The sequence below is a fragment of the Crocodylus siamensis genome, chromosome 1 (assembly GCF_052110815.1).
Source record: "Crocodylus siamensis isolate JL-2025a chromosome 1, ASM5211081v1, whole genome shotgun sequence".
In the NCBI taxonomy this organism is placed as follows: domain Eukaryota; kingdom Metazoa; phylum Chordata; order Crocodylia; family Crocodylidae; genus Crocodylus; species Crocodylus siamensis.
In genome coordinates, this window is record NC_143395.1 from 422,058,469 (window position 1) to 422,082,064 (window position 23,596).

Sequence of the window (23,596 nt, forward strand, 5' to 3'; positions counted from 1 at the left end):
TAGTCAAGTGCCAAATGAAAGCAAAGTTGCCTTGCTGAGTACATAACAGCATGATAGCAGGTGATTAAGAAGCAAAACTAGCCTGTAACACTACACCAAGGAGCTTTCATCAGGGCAAGTCTCATTATTCTTTTAAATACTAAACACTAGGGCTTTGTGAAATTTCACAGGCTGTTTCCATTCGACACTGTTTTGACTCATTTCAAGCTTGAAACAGTGACACTGAATCAAAATGAAGGGCTTCAAAACAGCCTCAAAACAAAATGAGGCTAATCGAAATGTTTTGAAAGTTTCAAAATGTTTTGAGATAGCCAGCAGTGAGGTGGTGAGAGACGGGGGAGCCAGCCTCTGCTCACCCCGTCTCCTGCCACCAGGCTGTGGGAAGGGAACTGAGCTCGGGCACTGTGATTGCGCTGGGGGCAGGGAGTCAAAATGTCGAAAAATGCATCAAAACAGCCTCACTGTTTCAATGAAGCAAAATGGAACAGCTGTTTCTAATCAAAACCAAATTTGAAACGGAATGCTGTTCGGTCGAAACCTCAAAACTCAAGGTGAAATGGGATGGTGCCGTTTTGCACAGCCCTACTAGACACCCCTACAGTGCACTACCAGCAGAAAGGGCTGATCTTTGTACTACACTGACCAGCCTTCATATACATTCTCACCCTTCCAACCCAGGCACAGGTTTCATTCTCTTGTTAGACATCCATGCTCTTTAGGCAGTACCTGGGCGGCACTCCTCCAGTTTGAGTGATGCAGAACATTAAACTAGATGGCTACAATGTTTGGTTCCTGCCTTAAAATCTATGAATAATATTTTTATGTAGTCTCCCCAGAATAAGGGATACTGGGCACATCTACTCAAGACATTTAATGTGCAGTAGACTAATTCTACTGCTCATTAGCGCTTTATGGCAAAAGCTGTTCTAATGCACTAATGCACAGTAGAATTAATCTACTGTGCATTAAGGGTCACAAGGTGACCACATACCTTTTCTACTGTGCAGTAGTGCCAGTAACTGCACATTTAGTTAGTACCTCATATTAGATGTACTAAACTTAATGTGCAGTAGCAAAGGTGCAATTAATGCACATATAGATGCAATGCACATATAGATGCACCCCCTTATGGCCTTGGGATTGTCCTTTTCAAGGTGGAAGTGGGGGAAAATATGAACAGTGATTTTATAGTCTAGAAATTTTTTAAAATCCAAAGTCTGTGACAGACAATTATTAAAGAAAAAACATAGTCACAAAGGGAAGACAAGGGTGATGACAAGTGGTGGAATTACTTAAAATCTATGGTAGAATCCACATGCACATCCACAAGGGCCAAGGCTCTAAAAAGCTGCTCTAATTTGTCTTGGGGACCAGAATGCTTCTTGAGTGTGGCTAGGATGGGGGCTGAGGGTACATATGAAGGATGGAGCTTGAACAGCACAAAGCTCCCGGTGTTGATGGGTATTTATAAATCTTGAATTTTTCAGCTCCAGCTTTTGACTTACCTTAACTTCACTTGGCTCAAAGCAGATGGACCTGAAGACCTGAGTGATGGGATTCTGGGACAGGCTTAGTATGACTGCAGTGTGGAACACCACCTCCAGATTGGTAGAGTTGCCATGACATTTTATAGCATTCATGATCTCTTCCAGCCTTTCTGTGGGTTTCTGTGAGAGCAATGGTGCCTCTAGGATGCTCTCCATTTGTTTCATGACAGACTGAAAAATAATTGAATTATATGCAGCCACAAGGGCACATTTGAGCTCAGAAGGTAGTAGAATCACAGAATCATGCAAAAGTAGGGTTGGGAGGAACCTAAGGAATTCACATCTAATCCAAACTCCTGATCAAGGCAGGGTCATTCCCAAGTCAAGTATCCGTCTAACTTGCTTTTAACCACTTCCAAGGAGGGAGATTCCACAACCACTTCAGGTATCTGTTCCAATACTGAACCATCCTCAAAGTGTGCAGGTTCTTCCTAGCAGCCAACCTAAACCTCCCTTGCTGTCATTTAAGACCTTTTCTCCTTGTCCTATCCCCTGGGGCCACAAAGAGATGTCTACCATCATGATGTGAATAATTACATAAAATCTCACCTCGGTTTTCTCTTCTCCAGACTAAATAATCCCAGGGCTTTTAGCTTTTCCTCACAAATCATGTTGCCCAGGCCTCTCATCATTTTTGCTGCTCTCTGCTGGACTCTTTCTAATTTGTCCAAAGAATTCCAAACTCATTACTGTAGGGGAAACCTCACTAGTGCTGAACAGAGCAGAAGAATCATTTCTTTTGACTCTGAAGCAACAATTTACTTAATACAGCCCAGTATTCTGCTGCCTTTCATTGCAACAGTCTTCCCTTGCACACAGTTTGCAGTCGACTCTAACACTCATGCCATTTTATAGCTAACTGGTCATTCTCCAGTCTGTATTTGTGCATGATATTATACTGTCACAAATGCCAGACTTTGAACTTGTCCTCAAAAAATTTCATTCAATTTATTTTGGATCATGTATCCAGTTTATTAGACTCATTCTGACTCCTAATCCTACCCTGCAGAATATGTACAACACCATTCATCTTGGGGTCATCTGCAAATTTGCTAAGTACGTATTCAAGCCCATCCTCTAAATCATGAATGAAGATATTATGAAGTACCAGATCCAGGACTGACCTCTGGAAAGCCTCACTGGATACCTCCTCCCAACCACAAAGTGACATTGATGACTACTCATTGGAGCACGATGATCCAACCATGTACACATCCATCTTAGAGTAATTTCAGCTAGTCTCCATTTCCTTAGCTTGCTAATCAGAATATTGTAGGAGACCATGTAAAAAGCTTTGCTAAAGTCAAAGTATCACATCCACTGCTCCCCTCATCCACCTTGTCATAGAAGAAAATCAAATTGTTCAGGCATGACTTATTGTGGAGGAATTCATGTTCCTGATCACCTTCTTTTCCTCCAGGTACTAAGAAACAGACCTACTCCATGTTCTTTCCTAGCACTGAGCTCAGGCTGAATGGTCTGTAACTTCCCAGATCATCCTTTTTTCCATTTCTTAAAGGTGGACACAATATTTGTCCTTTTCCAGTCATTTGGGATCTCACCCAACTACCAAGAGCTCTCAAAGAAGGTGGCTAATAGCTTTGAAATAACCTCAATTGTTTCAGTACTCTAGGGTGCATCCCATCTGGCCATGCTGATCTGAAAACATCTGACTTCTCTAAGGAATCCCCAACCTGTTCTTCCTCTACACTAAGTTGTTTCTCTCTTTCCCTGTCCTTTTTGCCATCTGTGTTTGTCATCTGGTAGCTGATTTTATTTTTGAAGGGACCTGCACTTCCCTTTGTCTTCCTCAGATCCCCAATCCTTGACATCTCTCATGATTCTGGTGTAAATCATCCTGTGCAGAGGAGCTAGCAAAGAAATGAGACTCTGACTAAAACCATTCCCATCCTATGGGGCAAATCCTTGTCTCATGTATATCATAACAAGGAGATCTCTCTTCTGGGTTCAGCTGATGCAACAGAAATCAAACTGAGATATTTTACATTGGATGTAAAATGAGTACTCACAGTCAGATGCTTGGCTGCTTCTGATTTTGCATTTTCAAGATGGTGCTTTGCTTTGTCTATTGCTGAAATCATCAGGGCTTCATTGGACCTGACGTCCTTGCACTAAGGGAATTAATGTTTTAATCAGAAGGTGGCTATGTCCATAGCAGGAGCATTAAGATCATTACACACCAAAAGGTCAGTAACCATGTCCAATTACACTTGAAGGACAATCCACATGTTTTTCTTTGACTTTAAAATGGTGCATTCTTAGTTACTAATTGATCATTTTATCACTTGCATTATGCTAAAGCCAAATCCCACTTCATTTTTATGAGGACCTTGTTACACAGTAATTTTAGGTGGCTTCTGGAGCTCTGGAAAGGTTGCCTGTTAACACCTCTTACATGGCTTAAAGTACTTGTTAGTCACTTTAAGGTTATGCCACTCCAGAGCAGGATTAGCTCTAATCCATCTAATTTTGTTACTGTTCCTTTAAGGTGTGGCCCTTCTCAACAGCTCTTCCACCGAAGTTGAAGTCCTCCAGGATCACAGGATGCAGTGGCCCCTCCTGAGTCAAGGAAAGTGGGGATGCCCGTGCACAGCAGGGTCAGGCACAGCACCTCACTCCCTGGGCACTTTGGGCAGAGCAAGCGCTGCAGCCCCAGGGTGTGCAGCACCCATGGTGCGGTGCCTCCTGCCCGGCAAGAGCATAGCCAGTCTGAACAGCAGTGTGAGGCACCAGAATTCAGCCACCAGATGCTCTGGGGCTGCAGCACTTGCTCTGCCCAGTGGGAGCAGCAAGCTGGTCCTTCCCCTAGCTCCTAGTCCTGCCCATGCTCACCAAGACCCTCGTGGCAAGTCACAGCTGTGCAGGGGAAGGACAGTCAGAGCAGGATTTTTCACCTTATGGTGTAACTGCTCCACTAAGCTGAACAACATTAAACCAATTACCATTAGTTGCAGCTTTCAGTGTAAGATGTAACAAGGTCCTTAGACCAAGATCTACTAATCTACCCACATGCAGCAATGTAAGTGGCATCTGTGGCACTTCTGTCAATTTTATTTCTAATGTACCTCTGCACAGCTACACACATCCTTCTGAGCATGCTCAGAAAGCTCCACTCTGGCCAAGGAGGATCGCTTGGGTAGAAACAGAAGTTAGGGCAACATGCCACCTTAGAGACTAACTGGTTCAGAGAGGCATGGATTTTCAAAGGCAACAACCTCTTTTGTTAGACATTACCTATGGACTTGAGTACAGGAGGAGATTAACTGCACCTAAGTCTCTAGAGCACCATAACTAGTGACTGGGGGAATGAGAACTCTCTCCTCCTTTAGCCCAGGTGCTGGGGTTTAACTCACTTGGCTAGGGAGTAGGAGGCTTGGATTTGAGGATTTATTCACCCAAAGTGCATTATGAACCTGCACCTCCCATCTGACAAAGGTCACATCTACACGTGCAATTAATGCGACCGAATATACTCAATTTAAGCCAGACTTAACTAAGCCATATGTTACAACACTAATTTACTCTGCCATCAGATAGTACTTGTGTCTGACAGGACTATCCTATGCCAAAGTAAATTAGTGCTGGCCTATTTGCTGCACACATGCAGATGATGATGCTTTAGTGCACAGTAAATTAGTCTACTACACGGTAAACACCTTGTGTAATCATACCCAAAATGTCCTAGCCACCACATCATGGGCTAGGCATTTCCTCCTGGCAGACTCGTCCTGACTCTGTCCCATTGTGAAGCCAGGAGGGGTATATGTGTGGAGTCAGGAACAGTGCAAAGTGGGAGGAGTCTGGTTAAATGAAATGGACAATTCCCTTGTCCTACCACCCTCTACTGTTTTCCCTACACCTGACGTTTAATGTGCAATAGATGAAGTGAAACAGAATAGTTTCTGTTTTCTTCTTGGCAGGGGTGTAAGTGGCACTGAAATACACGACAGTGAAATAGGGTTTGGCTCCATAGTGAAGGTCTTTTCTGCAGTGAACTACTAGGTAAACACCAAAATCATTTAAAAAAATAAACCCCAAAATCACATAATAACATTAAAAAATTCAGGAATTTTGATAACATCCTTGGTTTCCAAAGGCTGAAAATTTGCCACCGAAAGTATTAATTCACCATCCCAGAGAAAGTGTGCCCAAATCCTCAGCCAGTTTCTGTCAGTACAAAATTCTCACAACTTCTGAACAGAGATTTACCTCTGAAGTTTCACATCCTCTTGGCAAAATCCATCGCTCTCTTTCAAGGACCGTCTTCATTTTGTTTAGCCCATGGATGTTAAAAAGGGCCCTAATTAGAAATATTTGGGGCCATAGTGTGTGGGCATTTTGCACCAGATTTTTCATGGAATTCACAAGGGCATGATGTTTCTCTGCAACTTCATGGTTCACCCCCGTAGTTGGAACTGCAGCTGCCAAACAGATTTATGTTTTAGCCTCAAGCCAAAGCCACACCACTTCTTAGCTTTTAAACATTCTAAACCAGGGATGGGCAATTATTTGGACCTATGAGCCACATACGGAGTTTGGGGGAGCTGTTGTAGGCCAGGGAAGCACCCCCCTCCCCTGGATCATCATGGCCAGAGCAGGCAGGTCCAGGATGGGCACTGCAGAGATCTCAACCCCCAATGTCAGGTGGGCCACGGCTGGGGCCAGGGCTGTGCACTCAGCCCAGGTCTTGGGCCCTGCCCATGTGGATCCTGGCTTATCTTGATAGGGCTATGGCTGGTGACAGTGGTATCCAGAGGGACCCATCACCACTAGAGCTGCTGGGAAATGGAGTCTGGCCACTGAGCCACCCCATCCCCACTGCAAGCCCAGGGGTGGCAGGGTGCATCATGGACCAGACAGCACATGGGACAGGCAGGAACAGGGGACCCACCATGGAAAGGACAAAATCCCTTTGTGGCCTGGATCCAGCTAGGACTCTTCTGAAGTATTGTGTAGAATTCTGGGCCACACATTTCAAGAAGGATGTGGACAAGGTGGAGGCAAAAGTTGGAACAAAAACTGTGAATGGGTTGGAAGGAAAGCCCCATGAGGAAAGGTTGAAAGAACTAGGCATATTTATCTGGCGGGGAGGGGCTTGGATCAGTAATTTTCAAATAGGCTAAAAGGTGATGAAAGGAAAGGCTGAAAATGAAAGAGAGAGAACAGCTGTAACTTCATGCCACTGAGGGCAGCATATACATCGATGGATTTAAATTGCAGCAAAATAGAAACAGATTAGTTTAATAGTTTCATAGTTTCTAGGGTTGGAAGGGACCTGAGCAGAGCATCTAGTCCAACCCCCTGCCATGGCAGGAAAGAGCACTGGGGTCAAACAACCCCAGCAAGGTGTTCATCCAGCTTCCTCTTAAACACCCCCAGGGTAGGAGCCTGCACCACTTCTCTCAGAAGTTGGGTCCAGATCCTAGCCGCCCTGACCGTGAAGTAGCGCCTCCTGATATCTAGCCTAAACCTCTCCTCTGCCAGCTTGTGACCGCTATTCCTGGTCACTCCTGGTGGTGCTTGGGGGAACAGGGACTTCCCCAGTGCCTGCTGATTCCCCCTGACTAGTTTGTAAAGATCCCCCCTGACTAGTTTGTAGCCTCCAGAAGCTTCCAGATTAGCTGGTAGGAAAGATGTTCTTCCAGTTAAAATGGCAGTAGAATAGACTGCACAGGACATGGACAAATCTCCTTCAGTGGAGGATTTCAGGAGGGGCCTGGATAAGAACAGGACAGGGGAGATTTAGGAAAAGCATTCATTCATTCAGTGTTCTATCCAAATTAAACTTTTGCAGGGGTTTAGATCAGATAATCCTTGAGGTCCCTTTAAATTCTTTGATTCTATGATTTTAGATCTTGAGATGTAATTTTTTTTCCAGTACTTATTTGAGTGGCCATAAAAAGAGTTTCCAGGAGAATACAAGGCATGACCTGTGGCCTAGCAGAGCTGCTGACCACAAGGCAGAATAGTATCCAGGCCAGCTATTTCCTTATGCTAAGTAACCATTTTAACTATGTCAACCATTTTCTGAGGGAAAAGCAGCACGTGGATCTGTGTGAGTCTGTGCTGTGAACCAGCTACAGCGAGAAATGAGATAAGATACAGGGGCCCAAAAAGGTGGAAGATGGTACAACATGAGACAGAAAAACAGACTGGAATGTAAAAAACAACATGTAATTGGTAACAGAATCCAAGATGAACATATGCAAAAAGGTGAGTGGTGATTGGTGAAGAAGCCTCGAAAAGCTTCCAGGTTTTGGTCAAAGTCTGCCCATTGACCGAAGAAGAGAAGTCAAGGGCTTAGACCTGCACTCATAGCAAGAAGTCATGTAAATGAATGAAATGCATAAGCGATTCCATGCTAATGAAGCAAACAGTAAACAAGGGTGGACCTTGAGATGGGAGGACAAATGGGTGAAACAGAAGGTGGGACAAAGGAGCAGTTAATGTTAATGAGTATAAACCAAAGTGTATAAATGTAGGATAAACCTATTGTTCAGTGCAGGACCCCGTCTTTTATGGTGTAAGGCCCCTTGTCAAAAGCTGTCTCCATTTTGAATAAAGCTGTTGTGAGCAATGTGTGCTGGTGTTTGTGCCCTGCTCTACTCTGGCTTGAAACCCTCTAGGTCAAAATTCAAGGGCTGAGGTAGCCAGAACTAAAGACCTGATTGTCATGGGTGACTTCAACTACCCTTTATGGAAATGGAAGAGGCACGGGCAACAAACAGGATGAACTGGCTCTCCTCCTGGCAGATGAAGATTTTGATCTCATTGAGCTGATGGAGACCTGGTGGGATGACATGTATGATCGGGCAGTGGATATTGAGGGCTATAAGCTCTACAGGAGGGATTGAGTTGGGAAGAAGGGAGGAGAGGTGGCCCTCTATGTGAGAGAGGTCAGGTTTGATAGCAGGAAGAGATCTCTCAAGACCCTCTGGGTCAAGATGCAAGGGCTGAGGTAGCCAGAACTAAAGACCTGATTGTCACAGGTGACTTCAACTACTCTGACATCTCTTGGGAGGACCATTCAGCCAGCTCCACCAAGTCAGCTAATTTTTTGGCAGCTACTGATGACCTGTTCCTGTCACAGGTTGTTGAAGGACCAACTAGGAGTATAGCTACTCTGGACTTAGTGCTTACAAAAGGGGAGGACAAGGTAGGGGACCTGAAGATTGGAGGTACTCTGGGAGGCAGTGATCATACTCTGTTTAGGTTCACCATCCACCAGAAGGCTGGGATTCCAATGAATAGAACACAAGACCTAGATTTCAGAAGGGTATACTTCGACAAACTCAGGAGGCTACGGTGAATTTTGGAGTGACTGTAGCCCACCCTGTAGCCATCCATATGATATGGACCGATGTATCAGTGCACCTCTACTAAAAAGTCATGTGTTACTGTGCACTGATTTAGTAATAGGTTAGCCAAGTACTAAACTTAATGCTCAGTGACTACAGTGCATTAATGAATGAATGCGTAGATGCACCCACTCGTGCTTTAAAAATGGAGCAGCTCCACTCACCATTCAGAAGCTCTGTACCAAGCACAGTTGCGACATGACTGATGGCCAGTCGGAGCCTTGCAATCAACTGCAGGGAGTCAACTTCTGTAGCTTCAGTACAGCTGGGAGTAGTCAGGTCTGCATTGGTGATGTAGTTCTCAGCCTTCTGGCTGGCATCTTCTTGGAAGGAGGAGTAGATAAAATCCTGTTCAGTGAGGAGAGAACATTTTCAAGAACTGTACTGTGACCAGACAACATTTCTGTGGAAACAGGTGTAGAGAGAGTTAGCCATACTACGTATCATCTGCATCTTCATCGCTGATGAAGTGAGTTTCAGCCCACAAAGCTTGTGCTATACGTATCTACTTTGTTAGTCTACAAGAAACAGGCATAGACAGTGTGACAGTGGGTGCATCTACACAAGATGTTTACTGCCCAGTAGACTAATCAGCTGCACAGTAAATGTTGTGTGTCTACATGTGTGCCCTTATTAGGCTGAAGTAAATTAATTTACTCTGCAGCAGCAGGGTAGTACTCATATGTACAAGAACTATCCTGCTGTGGAGTTTTTTACTGTGTAGCAGTGAACATGTAGATGCTGCCCCAGCTGACTGGGGCAAGAGGATGCTTCAGTGTGGGGGCTCTGCAGCACACGGAGCCAAGGGGAACAGCCTTGGGCTGGCAGGCTGACCCCTGAAAGCCCCTACCAGCTGGGGCTGCTCTGATCCAGCTCAGTATGCCATGGTCCCAGGTGCATGTGAAACATAGAATCATAGAGATTGAAGGCTGGAAGGGACCTCAAAAGTTCATCAAGTCTTCAAAAATCAACCACTCTTCTCTGGGCAGGAATATTGCTGATATCAAAGCAGACATAGTGCCCAGACATAATACATTCCAGAGCAATAAGCTCCAGAGTTGATTCATGCACATTAATTGCACATGCAGATACACCCAGTCTCAGTTGTTGAAACCTAGATTTTTTTCCTTTCCCCACTTAGGTGACATAGTAATAACCTGAAGCCAACAACAACAACAACAAAAGAAACTTGTTATTTTTAAACAAAGTTATAAATTAATAGTAATGGCCCACATGCAAAAACTCCTGCATCTTTCCTCTTTCCACATCTGCTTCCGTCCCAAACCCCACTTCTCATCCCTTGAAAGCCTCTTTAGGTGCCCAGTGGTTGCACATAGATCCAGATTCTGTTCCATTTATTAAGCATATAAGTGGGTGTAGATACCTTAGTGAAATCCTATTCCATTTTGTTGAAGCCTTTGAGGGTGCCTTCCAATGAGCACGCACATGCAGTTTGTTGTCCCTCAAACCCATCTGAGACACCTCCAACTACTTGTAGCACATGTGAACCTATTCACCACAGTGCTAATTTGCACTGTAGCAGGTTTTTTTGACACTGGGAGATCCCAGTATAAAGAAAAACACTGCTGAAAAAGCAGTACTGTGCATGAGGCAGCAGCGTGCACCAAGAAAGACAGAGCCTGGTCAGAGCCACACTCTGGCTGCCACCCAGGCTCTGAGCAGCCATCTCAGCACTGCTGATGCCCCTTGAGGCCCCCACGGCCCCAGGTAAGGCTGCTGGGACCAGGCCAGGTGCTGGGCCCATCCTCCCCTACTCCACCCAGGGCGAATTGCTATGCACCAGAGTTCACATGCAGGAGTGCACACAAGGACAAATAGCAGCAGCACAGATATGCTGGTGCTATTTGTTCCGTGGGAAACACGTGACCCTACATACTCATTGGAATGTGCCCTGAGAGTCCATTATTGCACCACATTTTGTTAAACACTCTCAAGACTAAGTTCACACAAACAGAAGTGACATGTGTGGGTATTTATTCTGGGACTTGAGAAGGGTGGAGTAGGGCTTAGTCTTTGTGCTTAAGTCCATCAAGACATCAAATTGTGAAATAGGATTGGCTCTGATTTGAAGATGTCCAACCACAAGAGACAAACTCTTCTCTGAACCACAGATACTGAAAACCAGCACTGGGTACCTCAACTTGGGCACTAAAAAATTGTGGGAAATTTTATAAACTGACCTAAATGCCACAGTGCCTCTATTTCACAGATATAAAATGGAGATAACAACAGCATATCTTGAAGATGAATTGACTGACTGTTCAGTGCACAAGCACTGTGGTGAAAGCACCAGAGATGTAGCCTTGAGGAAATGCATAAGTTTGAATTCAGTGCAGTGTTCAGAAAAAATGCCCATTCACTACTGAAGCAGAGGGTCTATAAAAAAAAAAAACAACCCTCCAAAAACAAACAAGCAAATAAAACCCTCCAATGTGTAGTCTTATATTTAAAAAATGTATCAAAGAGGCTGTGTTCTGGTTGTACAGATACTCTTTAATCAGGCATTTTACATCCACACATGCAGGCATGTGCACTTGCAGCATTTCAAATAAGTGGTACAAATTTGCACAGGGGATTTTTGCCTCAGCTCACATGCCTGGATATGCACTTTGGTGTGGGGCAAGTTGTGCCACTTGGGACAAAATGACCCTGCCTAGTTCCTCACGAATCTGCAGCACCTGTGCTGGCCCCAGCAGTATTAAAACCTTCCCTGACAAGCTCCTCAGGGCTACTTGCCTTCAGGAGCTTCTAGGTCTCCTGCCCCTTCTGCAGGCAGAGGGAGACCCTGGAGTGCATGACCCTTGAGTGCGCCAAGCTGCAGCCCCTCCACCTCTATTGGGGCAGCAGAAGCACAGTAGAGACACTCTGGCCAGAAACCAGAGTGTCTCTCTGGAGGATCAGCTTCCCAGTTGTCTTGGGGCATGGTTCTGGACCATTCCCTGCCCTGCAGTTTTTTTCTGTGGATTTCCAGGTATCAAATTTTGAGCCTTCACTGCAAATATGCAGTGCAGGGAATGTTATTTTTGTTCCCAGCGTGCCTCCTGTGGCATCTCAAACTGCTTTGAGATGCCACAAGAGGCAACTGTGGGCTCATCTGGATGCACCCTTAGTGTCTTTATTTAATCAGTTTTATGGGTGAGACATAAAACTCACCTCAAAACAGCGTACCACCATGAAGTAGAAATCATCCCGGATGCTTTGGTTTGAGGTTATTACTCCTTCCATCAAGGAGATGTATTCCTGAAGGTGAGTCTTCACATCATCGAGTCTATGAGGAAAGCGATATGGAATATCACATAGCTTACATCCCACTCCCAGACCAACCCAGGATACATGAGGAGAGGGCTAGGAATGAACAGGAAATCCAACCTGCATTGCAGCAACATTTTGAGAAGGCAGGATTTAACAGTAGGACTTGGATCCATGCACTCTTCAAAGGGTGACAGGTCACTTGTGGCTTTGTATACTAAAATCAAAGAATAAATTGGATTAAGTTTCTTCTGAGAAAATATACAAAGAATGTACATCAATCTATGACTTCTTTGGTGATCACATGCTCAGTTTCTCAGTGTGAGCAAATCATTCCCAGCTCCAATGGTGCTTTTCCCTTTCCCTTTGCACACCTAAATGGGAGTTTTCTAGCCATGGACCTGGGAGTTTTCAGTCTACCCCAGCTGGATGGATATATTTGTGTGAGCATGTAGACTGAGCCTACTCATTGCTCATCTTCCTGCTTACAGTCTGAGGCTGGAGGGCAGGTGGTGGGTGGGGGGGACCATCATAGGAAAGCAGTGCTGGAAGGAACTTCAGGAGGTCATCTAGTCCCACTCTCTGCTCAAGGCAGGATTGTCCCTGACTGAAGCATCCAAGTCAAGTGTCTGTCTAACCTGCTCTTGAAAACTTCCAAGGATGGAGATGAATTTCTCAAGGCAGCCTGTTTCAATGCTTGAACACCCTGAGTCAGACAGTTCCTCCTAAACTCTAAACTACATTTCCCCTGAGGCAGCTTCAGGTGATTGCTTCAAATTCTATCCCCTGTGACCAAAGAGAATTGTCCATCTCCAGCTATACTGTAACCATCCTTCAGGCATTTGAAGGTATTCAAATTCCCCTATTTGCAAATTGCATGGCATAAGTGAAACAGGTCTCAGCCCTGCAACCAACTCTATAGGAAAAGGAAAGTGCTGAGTATATAGCCTGCATATAATTTAAGCAAACAAAGGTCTGCATCAGAACCAACGTGCTTGAGTAAGAAGTAGGCACTTTGTAAATGTCACCACATATACTTGAATATAAGATAAGGTTTTTTCCCCCAGTCAGCACTGAAAAAAGCTTTTCATGCTACAGTCACATATAAGGAAACCTCATCAATATGCGGTCTCTCATTAAACTGCTGCTGAAGCATATGTGCTCAACAATGGAAACCAACTGTTAATTAAATAAAGCTAATGCTGAGCATGATTATAAAGGGCAGGGCCCATATGGAGAAAACATGCTGATGGGAACCTACAACAAGGATAGATTACTGCAACCTAGCTAAATAAGATTTATGTTAGTGCATATTATGCTCAGGCCCCCTCAGTGCCATCTTTCTGTCAAGTCATGGTGAGCCACTACCCTAAAAACACATTTTGCCTTCCTCTTCACTCACACCTTCAGGCTCCATGCAGCTGGATCAGCACCTCTACTGCCCCGTGAGACACTCAGGACCCCCAGTAAGGCTGCTGAGAACAGCACCTGTGCTGGCTTCATCCTCCTCAACCCTAAATGGGACAATCTGGCACATGGCAGAGCACATGTGCAAGGGTGTGCCCTGAGGCACAAAGCAATAGTACTTTGTGCCCCTGGAAACATTTGGGTCTGCATGTAGAGATGCACCCTATGAGGTGAAACTGGACCAAGTTGCCCTGCACCTCACCTGCATACACATTTTTGGAGGATCCGAGGACTCATGACAAAAACACCTGATTCCAGTCATGAGAGGGGGGCTAATTAGTACATGGCTTCTTTTTGGGAAGTATCTGGAGCACACACACATACTGAGAAATGTTGAGTTGTGACTTGAAATACTGTTGACTCCACTGGTGCCCAGCCCAACGGACTCTAGAATAAACCCGGACCCTTTTTGCTTTGGACTCATATCATGCATAATTTGTATTATATATAAATGCCAAAGTGCTGTTTAATAGTGTGTTTATGGAGTGCATATGCTAAAATTGGCAGCAGTTTCAAAAAAGGTGAAATACATCAATTCTGGGTGAACTACGTTTATGGGTACTATATGCAAATTACTACGGCTACATTTATTTTCAAGGCCATTTTTTTCAAATTTGCTTCTCACTCCCATGGGCTTAGGGAGATCAGGGTCTGACAGTAAGAAGAGTCGAAAGGGGCTGCAAAGGAAAGAAGTTCCAGGGGGCAAGGGCAAGGGGCCTAGATTTATTTTCCCTAGGTTTCTAGTACTTATGGTTGGGGTGAAAAACATTTTAAAAAAATGAAATACACATGCTTCTACACCAAAGGCAAATAAAAAGCACCCAAAATTGGTTTTTGAACTCAGGAATTCATGGATCTTACCTCTGATATTTGAATGGGTGGGGCTGGTGAGACTGTACTTACCACACCTTGATTCTGGGTGTTCTGAGTTTGAGGGCTTGCAGACTACAAACTTGAACAGTTGTTCAATGACCTTTGCAGGTGGAGGGTTTCTACCCCCAAAGCAATAACTGCTGACAAACTCCACAAAGAAAGAGTTGCACTTCCTTCGGAATTTGTTGCAATTTTCCACTGCCTCCCTACAGTAAAAAAATGCAAGAAGCAAAACAGAATTTAACATAGCAAATAAAATCAGAGTATGATTGCAACTAAATGGCTGATAACTACACTAAATAAATCCATACAAAGAAAAAGCCATTCCCAACCAGGTAAAGGACTATTGGAACAACTGTCCAGGAAAAGGTTTTGAAATGCTAATAGATAGCAAATCCCAAAGTCCAGAGAGTAAACTGATTTTTGTTCAGGAACTTTGAGAGGTCTTTTAGTCCAATCCCCTGCCTGAGGCAGAAACATCCCTATCCAAACCATCCTACACAAATCCATTGTCTACCCTCTTAGTAAGATGACCATTGACCCTGACATAACACAGGACATCGCACCTGATCCTGCCACAGGTAAAGCAGGGAGATCATGGCAGCCAACATCCTGCTTCTGTAAAATGTTGTTAGTATATGCTCAAGAGATCCCACGAAAAGGCTGTGCCCCCCACTACAGAGGAAGGCATAACCCCCACACTCCATACCAGTCTTAGCAGGAGATAAAATTTCTTTCTGAGCCCAAATATGGTGACTGGTTGGACCCTGAACAGAGGAAAGATCATCTAACCAGGAAATTTTGGCTTTAGGTCCTAGCAGGAACACTGGCCCAGACCAGTCAAAATCCCTAGCCTAGCCTACAGCTAACACCCAATGCCTCTGAGGAAGGATTGAAAAAAGTAAGAAGAAACAAAAATAAATGAAAATAAATTAAAAGAATAAAGAAGCCTGACACTTGTATCAGAAAAGGTAGGGGAGCACGGGGGCACTATTCCCTTCAAACCCCTTGCAGCGACGAACAAAAGAAATAGGCATAGCTATACTTAGTTTATACATGAACAGTGGCTGCCCAAACTCTTCTTAAAAACTCCAGTGATGGAGAGTCCACAACTCCCCTAGCCAGTCTGTTGCACAGCCTCACTGTTCTAAGAGTGGAGGAGTTTTTCTGATCTCCAATCTAAACCTATTTTTCTGCAGCTTAAAGCCATTGTTCAGCATCCATCCCTCTGCAGGTAGAATGAAAAGAGGTTCTCCCTCTTCTTTATGGCAGGCCTCCAAGTGTTTCAAGAAGGCTATCATGTCCCTTCTTAGACTCATAGATTGTAGAGTCAGAAGGGTCCATAATGGATTATTGTGTCCCTGGCAGGAAGGAGAACCAAGGTCATATGACCCCAGCCAGGTGACTGTCAAGCTTCCTCTTGAAGACCTCCAAGTTAGGTGATAGTACTACCTCTCTTGAAACGCCATTCCAGATTCTGGCCACTCTTATTGTAAACATTTGTTCCTAATGTCCAATCTAAATCTACTCTCCACTAGTTTGCCCCCATTATTCCTAGTCACTCCCTGGGGTGCTCTGGTAAATAGTGCATCATCAATTCCCTGTTGTCCTCCCTTGATAAACTTATAGGTGTATACAAGGTCTCACCTCAGCCATCTCTTGTGAAGACTGAAAAGATCCAGGTCTCTTAACCTCTCCTCATAGGGTCTTTCACGGAGGCCACTAATCATGTGAGTGGCCCTCTTCTGAACTCTCTCCAGATTCTCCATGTCCCTCTTGAAGTGCAGCACCCAAAACTGAACACAGTACTCCAACTACAGCCTGACCAATGCTGCATAGATGGGGAGCATAACCTCCCTTGATCTGTTGGTCATGCATCTGCTAATGCATGACAAGGTGTGATTGGCCTTGTTGATGGCCTCATTACACTGCCAGCTCATGTTCATCTTGGAGTCAGCTATGACTCTAAGATCTCTCTCAGCCTCTGAGCTGCTGAGGAGGTCATCCCTGAACCTGTAGGTGTGCTGGAGATTCCTCCTCCCTAGGTGGTGTACCTTACATTTATCTTTGTTGAATTGCATCTTATTTTACTCTGTCCATTGATCCAACCTGTCCAGGTCAGCCTGTATCTGCTCCGTGCCCTCTGGTGTGTTAACTTTGCCCCATAACTTGGTATCATCTGAAAACCTGGAGAGGGTGCTCTCCACACCCTCGTCCAAATCGCTGATGAAGATATTAAAGAACACTGGTCTAAGGACCAAACCCTGCAGGACCCCACTGCCCACCTCTCTTCAGGCCAAGAACGACCCATCAACCACCACTCTCTGGGTGCAGTCCCTAAGCCAGTTGGCCACCCACCTGACTGTGAAGGCATCCACTCCACAGCCCGTTAGCTTCCCTATGAGGCTAGGATGTGAAACTGTGTCGAAGGCCTTCCTAAAATCCAGGTAGATGACATTGTTCTCATCTCCTATGTCAAGGGAGTGTGTGACCTGGTCATAAAAGGCTATAAGGTTTGTCTACCTGTGACTAACCCATGCTGATTTCCTTTCAGCATCATTTCCTCTGCAGGGCTTTGACAAATGTGCCCTTTCATGACTTTTTCTAGTATTTTCCCAGCGGTAGAGGTAAGACTGACTGGCCTAAAGTTACCCGGCTCATCCCTTCTCCCCTTCTTAAAAATAGGCACCATGTTGGCCCTTTTCCAGTCTTCAGGGACCTGGCCAGAGCACCATGAGTGCTCAAACAGTGGTTCAGCTCTGACGCTGGCCAATTCCTTCGGCACCCGTGGATGGAGGTTATCCAGGTCAGGTAACTTGTACCCATCCAGCCCTTCCAAGTGCTCCTTAACTAAGTCAGCACTAACCTTTGGTGGTCTGGGGACTTTTGGACCTCTGTCTATGCTCAAGGTGGGGGAATTGTCTCGGTCAGTACTTAGGAATAGTGAAGCAAAGAACTCATTGAAGAGCTCTGCCTTTCCCCCTGTGTCAACCACCAACTGACCTGATTTGTCCTGCAGGGGCTCTGTGTTACTCTGCACTTTCCTTTCGCTCACTATGTATCTGTAGAAGGACTTTTTATTGTCCTTAATTGTTGAAGCCAGCCTAAGCTCCAGTCCTGTGGTGGCCTGCCTAACTGATTCCCTGCAATTGCATGCCAGGGAAGTGGCTCCTTGGTGGCTTCCCCCTGCTTCTGCTGCCTATAAATCTTTTTCTTTGCCCCCAGTTTTTCTTGGAGATCCCTGTTCAGCCAAGGGGGATTTTTTATCCCCTTACCCCCTTTCCTACTTAAGGGGATAGACTACTTTTGTGCCCCAAGGATCACTCCCTTAAGAAACCTCCAACCCTCCTGCACCCCCATTTGCTTGATGCTCTTGAGTTCTGCCACCTCACTAACTAGCCTTCTAAGTTTACTAAAGTTGGCCCGTCTGAAGTCTAACACTTTAGTCTCACTGCATATTTTTCTCACCTTTCACTGGATAGTGAACTCTACCAAGTGATGGTCACTATCTCCCAGGTTACTGTGTACTCACAGGTTCCCCACGAGATCATCCCCTGTTCCTAAGACCAGATCTAGCAAGAAGCTACCCAGTCATGAGTAGAGTCCCACCACATTTCAGTTAAGCTGACTAGGTCATACTGTGTGCTACCAAGTAGGAGTGTGAGCTCCTCCTGCTTATTCCCCATACTCCTGGCATTCGGAAGTGACTTCTCCACAAGCTAAACTTGCTTAGCTCCTTCAAGCTCTCCTCATATGACTTGCTTTCCTAATCCTTGATCATCTTTCTTGCCTGCCTCTGGACCCTCTCTCCCTTCTCCAAATCCTTTCTAAAATTTGGAACCCCAAACTGCCCACAGTACTCCAGATGAGGCATGTGGAGAAATCACCCCCCTCTGCGCTGTAAGCAGGCAGTCCCCCCGCCCTCCTTCTGTTTCTTTTACCACTGAGCTTTGACCTGACTGGAGACACTCCTGAGGGAGGGGGGAGCTTGGTCTCCACTGTGCCCTGTGTAACTCTCAACCCTCACCTGAGGTTGGTGATGTTTTTCAAACTGACCAACCAGCAGCAGCCATGGTCTGAGGATACTGGTTTGGGGTACGAACTTAGCGATGAGATCATGACAGGGATATATAAGGTTCCTTGTTCCTGGAAGTGGGAGAGCCATATTTTGGGGACACCGTCAACAAGACATGGTGCTTGTAGAGTGTTAGATCCTGACTTTATGTGATGCCTAACGACTGGATAGTGGCAGCCGATACACTTATTGGATTATCAAAGCTGTGGTTTATGCATTGACAGCACTTGGGACACTTAGCACAGGAGTGACCTAGAGTGTCTTTTTTAACAATCTTTTATTACTCTTGATTAACATATACCTTACTTTGTTTCTTGCCTTCTCCCACCTTCTTCCTTCCCATTTTATGATCCTGCCCCTGTTTACTGTTTACGTGCTTTACATACTATGATATATCCTATATAGCACTTTATTTCCCCTCCCCCACTATACTTTCACTGCTGGTGCCCCTCATTGTTGCTAAACAGTTGTTAGGGATCTTTATGTATATCACGTTCAGCACATTCTTGTTACTTTCATTCCCCTCTTCCTGTGCACTGGTAGCCTTCAGCATTTCCTCTTATCTTAACTTTCCACTATCCTAACGTAGAGCAGGCTCAACCAGCCCCTGAATGGAATTATGAGTAACTTATCTAAATTGTAGCCAGTAACTTAGACCTACATCTTCTGCACTCGTACTCAAAGGAAACACGAGCTTTGCATACTGTTTTGCTCAAGGCTGTTTTCTTTTGAAGTTCCTTTTCATTCACATTCCCTCCCTAGGCCCTCCCTCTCCAATCATTAAAGCTATCTATCATAACAAGCCTTACTGTATATGTTTGAGAGGGATAGGGAAAGCCTTTTTGCTCCCTTTGTGCAGCTGACTAAGAGAGGCTACCTTTTATGCTTCAGACTGAAGGAAGCACCCCAAAATCTCATGGTGAATTAAGCACCCTCAAGGTCTACAAGGCCTATGTACCCTGTGAGGCACAGGGCCCGAACAAGGACCAGACCTTGGGTGGTGGCTGCGGTTACCCCAGGCTTGTGGGTGTGATCCTGAAAGGGGGGTTGGCTAGAAGTTGGTGCCCCTGGGGAGGCATCCAAATTTGGTTTTAGTCAAGTGCAGTGAGGGGGTGGCTCAGCACTGGAGCATCCCCTACTGGCCTGCCACAAGGCCTATCCAATAGTGTGTAGAGAGGCACTTGTCACCCCTACTACTGTTCAGTGCTGTATCAGTGCTGTAATTGGGGGGGAAGGTGGAGCAGCCACCTCAAGCACCAACTTGGAGGAGAGGTTGGGGAAAAAAAGTGTCTTTCACCATTGTGGCTCACAAGTGATGGTGGCAACATGGGTGCCAAGCCACATTGTTACCCCTCTGTTAAAGTCCCTAGATTAGAAGCAAAAACAGCATTCTGCAAAGAGTTGGCTATGGCAAAGCTTTCAGCCCCATGACTAGAATGGATTCTTCCATCACTTAAAGTTATTTTCAAGAGGGTGACTTCAGAACCTAAATACCTACTTTGGGCCCCTTGGTCCATAACTTAAGTATCTTCTAGTGCACAAAAAATTGTGCCTAACATGGCAGGCGCTAAAGCTAGGTCCTAAATCAGTTTCCACAATCTAATGGCTCTCTCATCCATCCACCTAAGTGTCACTTTTGGTACGTATGAATAGCCTTTGATTCTATTTCCTTTGGCAAAATCAAATGGATGTCTGAGAACAGGCATGTGAAGAACATCACAAAGGGTCTTTGCACAGTTCAGCCTAAAAGCCTAAGAGTTATAGCACTCAACCAGGAAGTGGGAAAGCTCTAGCCACCAAGCCCCAACCTATGTGTTACTGGGGGTTCAAAAACCACATACACAAAAAAAGCTAACCAAGCAATCAAAGCCAAAAGCCCTTCCTCTTCATCCAGAAGTGAATGTCAGTTCTGGGCTCCTGGAATTCTTAAGCCTCTTTGTGCCTCCACCTACATTATAAAGTAATCACTTCCAGCTGGCCCCCAGCTTCACAGTAAAAGTCAGGATAGAGTTACACCCTATAGAGGAGCAAAGCAGCCAGATGCACAGTTATCTGCTGAATGCCTTCAGCTGGGGTCCAAAGCCTTCAGGAGCTAAGCAACTCCTTCCAGCCAAAAACTTCCTCACTTCTTTTTATTCATTTCATCCAGTCACTTCTGTGTAACCTATGTTAGGCCCAAATCCTCCCTTAACTGCAGAGGGAGACCGAGTGCTTCATTCAGGGGTGTTTTCCTTTACAGGCAGCCCTTGTAAAGCCTTTACCAGCATAGGAGGAAGAACAGCTTAAGATGTGAAAGCAGGGCAGGGACCTTTCAGACTGGCTTGTTCTTCTGGAGCCTCTAGGGATTTCAAAAAAGGCCCTAATGTGCAAGTGAATTGTCCCTTCTCCTCCATACTCAGAGGCATGTCCCCTTCCTCCATTTCCTACCTGCTGTGGCTGCTTTCCCTGCTGTCCCAGCAGCAGAAAAATCTTCATAGCTGCTCCTTCCCACTCTAAATTGATTGTGGAGGAGATGGGCTCATCTAAGGCAGCAACAGTGGCATCTGCTTCCCATCCCTGCTCCTTGGCAGCACAGTGGAATGCAACCTCCTCACCTTTGCTGCTATCCCAGCCCCCATGCAGCCCAACTGGAGCATTCATGAACGAAGCTTCCTCCAACCTGGGACAGCAGGGAAAGGAGCAGCAACTGGAGGAGCAAGGAACAGAAAAGGAGGGGAAGGATGTGCCTCTGGGCCCATAGGGGAAGCAGGAATGCTTACTTTCTTTGGGAATTTAGAAATTGCCCAGAGGCTCCTGCAGCACAGTCTGAGCACAAAAATGGGTTGTGGGGAGGAGGCTAGGGACAGGGGTGCAGCCACCCCTACAGTGTAGGTGCCTGCTCCCATACTCCCCTTTGCCAAATCTTGGATCTGCCCCTGATGAGCATACAGGGCTCCAGACAACCAACAGTCACTGAGACAATCGAGAATGTCCCTGCCCTACAAGACTCCAAAATGCTGTTGTTTGGTGTTCATCAGATACCTGGTGACCTGAGAGGCTGTGGGTGTGTAGTCCTCGGGGATGTTCTTCTTACAAATCCTGCACTGCTTGTGAGTCCAACCCAAGATGCATTGTGTGCAGAAAATGTGTTCACAGGGCAACTCGGCTGGGTCAGTGATCTCCTTCTGGCAGCTTTTGCACTTGTCCACACCTTTTCTGAAACATACAATGGAAAAGCACACTCAGGCTTGCTTTACACAAAGAGTTTGAGCCAATTCTTTTTGGAGGAAAGAGTTTTTGACAGGTCTAATTAAACTGCCCGTCTGTATTGAAATAAAGGGGCTGAGACTGAAGTAACTTTGCTTCCCCCAGGGGAACAGCTTTGTCTACACATCAATAGCAGGAAAACTGTGCCCATGCCGGGCAGTTATATCACTTTAATTATATGGATAGAGCACAGTGAAGCACAACTTTCTCAACAGAAAGGCCTTACAAGTTTTGATTTTCAGGGCCTGGCATGTAAGAGAGTCAAATGTGCACTGTAAAGTACGTGTAAACTCAGCTCAGTTGTCCATAAAAAATAAGTTTCATCTAGAAAATTAAAATTCAATATTTTGCTTCAGGGAATTCATGGACTGTCTGCCAAATTTAGGATTCTTGAAAATTTCCCTCCCATGGAAAATTCCCCATTTCTGACATTTTATTCTAATTAACAACCAAACACACACACAAGAAAAAAAAAAGAAAAAGAAAAAAATGCTTAGAAATGCAAAATTTTCTGTAGCTAGGAAAAGTAAGCCTAAGTAGGAGAAGTCAGCTATAGTATGAAGACCTGTTTCTACTGGCATGATTAGATTTGTCCTTTTGGGCATGCTCAGAAGAGTTTGGAATGGCCACTTGTGCTCTACCACAATCATTTTCTGCTGAGAAAAACTGAATGTGAAAGTCCCCAGAATTTTAATCAGAGGAACACCACTACCAGTAACTTTTTGATAGAGGAGAATAGCAATTCTCTGCCTTTTGGCTCAATGGACTTTTGGTCGGACAACATGGTTGGAAAGTGGTAGACCCTAGTTAGGCTTCTCCTTCCAGGTGTGTGGAGTTAATGGGAGACAATTAAAACAGAAGGAGTGAAACTCAATGAGATGGGAAGTGGGCTGGCAGGGAAAGCACCTCGGGTCCTGGGCCCTGCTCCTGGTGGCTACTTAGTAGGACAAATCTAGTTGTGAGGGAAGCGGTACAATCCAAACTGAACTTATGTGGCCCCATGTGCCATCTAGACAGATAAGTATCTCCTAGACACTTAAAGGTGAAATAGGATTTGGACCTAAATATTAACCTGTTGAAAAATGTAACCCATACAAGTCTGCTTGCTTGACTTACACAAAGTAAACGTTGACAGCATTGTTGCTGCATATCTTCAGCACTTTAGTCACTACCTCAAAAATCTTCTCTGGTTTCAGATCTTCAGTTTTATACAGATTCTAGATCAAACAGAGCACAGCAAACATCATTACAGTCTAGGTGAGTGACATATTGAAGCATTAAGCAGACAAAGTTCTTTGGATAAATGTGGTATCTTTTATTAGACCAACCAAATAGTTGGAAAAATTGTTTTTTGCAAGCTTTTGGGCAGAAGCATTCTTCTTTAAGCATAAAGAGAGACTGCTAGCGTTATGTTTTCTCCATGGTGGAATAGAAGCCAATATGCAAAATGTAGGTCTGTGAAAATGCAAATGTGTGGCAGTAAGGATCAGAGGCAATGGGAGATAATAGTTGGGAGACAGGTAGGTGGTGAGGGAGAAGTGGGGGAATATTGACTTGCTGATAGAGTGTAGCTGGTAAAATATAAAGAGGTTATCTGGGGTTATTGGATGGTAGGCAGGTTTTAATGTGCCATAAATCCAATGTCTATATTTAGCCATGATTTTTTGTATCCAGTACATACTTCACTTCATAAAACTACTGGATACAAAAAATCAGGGCTGGGAGGTGCACTCAGAAGG

General features: G+C 45.0%; 1 protein-coding gene across 1 annotated transcript in view; it reads right to left on the reverse strand.

Moving 5' to 3' along the window:
- The window catches only part of LOC149875606 (E3 ubiquitin-protein ligase rnf213-alpha-like), a 137,517-nt gene that overhangs the window by 59,337 nt on the left and 54,584 nt on the right, over positions 1 to 23,596 (reverse strand). The window contains exons 15-23 of the mRNA XM_090031798.1: positions 22,974 to 23,074; positions 21,633 to 21,806; positions 14,567 to 14,742; positions 12,317 to 12,413; positions 12,101 to 12,215; positions 9,091 to 9,274; positions 5,778 to 5,989; positions 3,578 to 3,679; positions 1,506 to 1,718 (exon numbers count right to left, since the gene is read on the reverse strand). Of these exons, the coding sequence (XP_089887924.1) occupies positions 1,506 to 1,718; positions 3,578 to 3,679; positions 5,778 to 5,989; positions 9,091 to 9,274; positions 12,101 to 12,215; positions 12,317 to 12,413; positions 14,567 to 14,742; positions 21,633 to 21,806; positions 22,974 to 23,074 (1,374 nt within the window). The remainder of the gene's footprint in view (positions 1 to 1,505; positions 1,719 to 3,577; positions 3,680 to 5,777; positions 5,990 to 9,090; positions 9,275 to 12,100; positions 12,216 to 12,316; positions 12,414 to 14,566; positions 14,743 to 21,632; positions 21,807 to 22,973; positions 23,075 to 23,596) is intronic.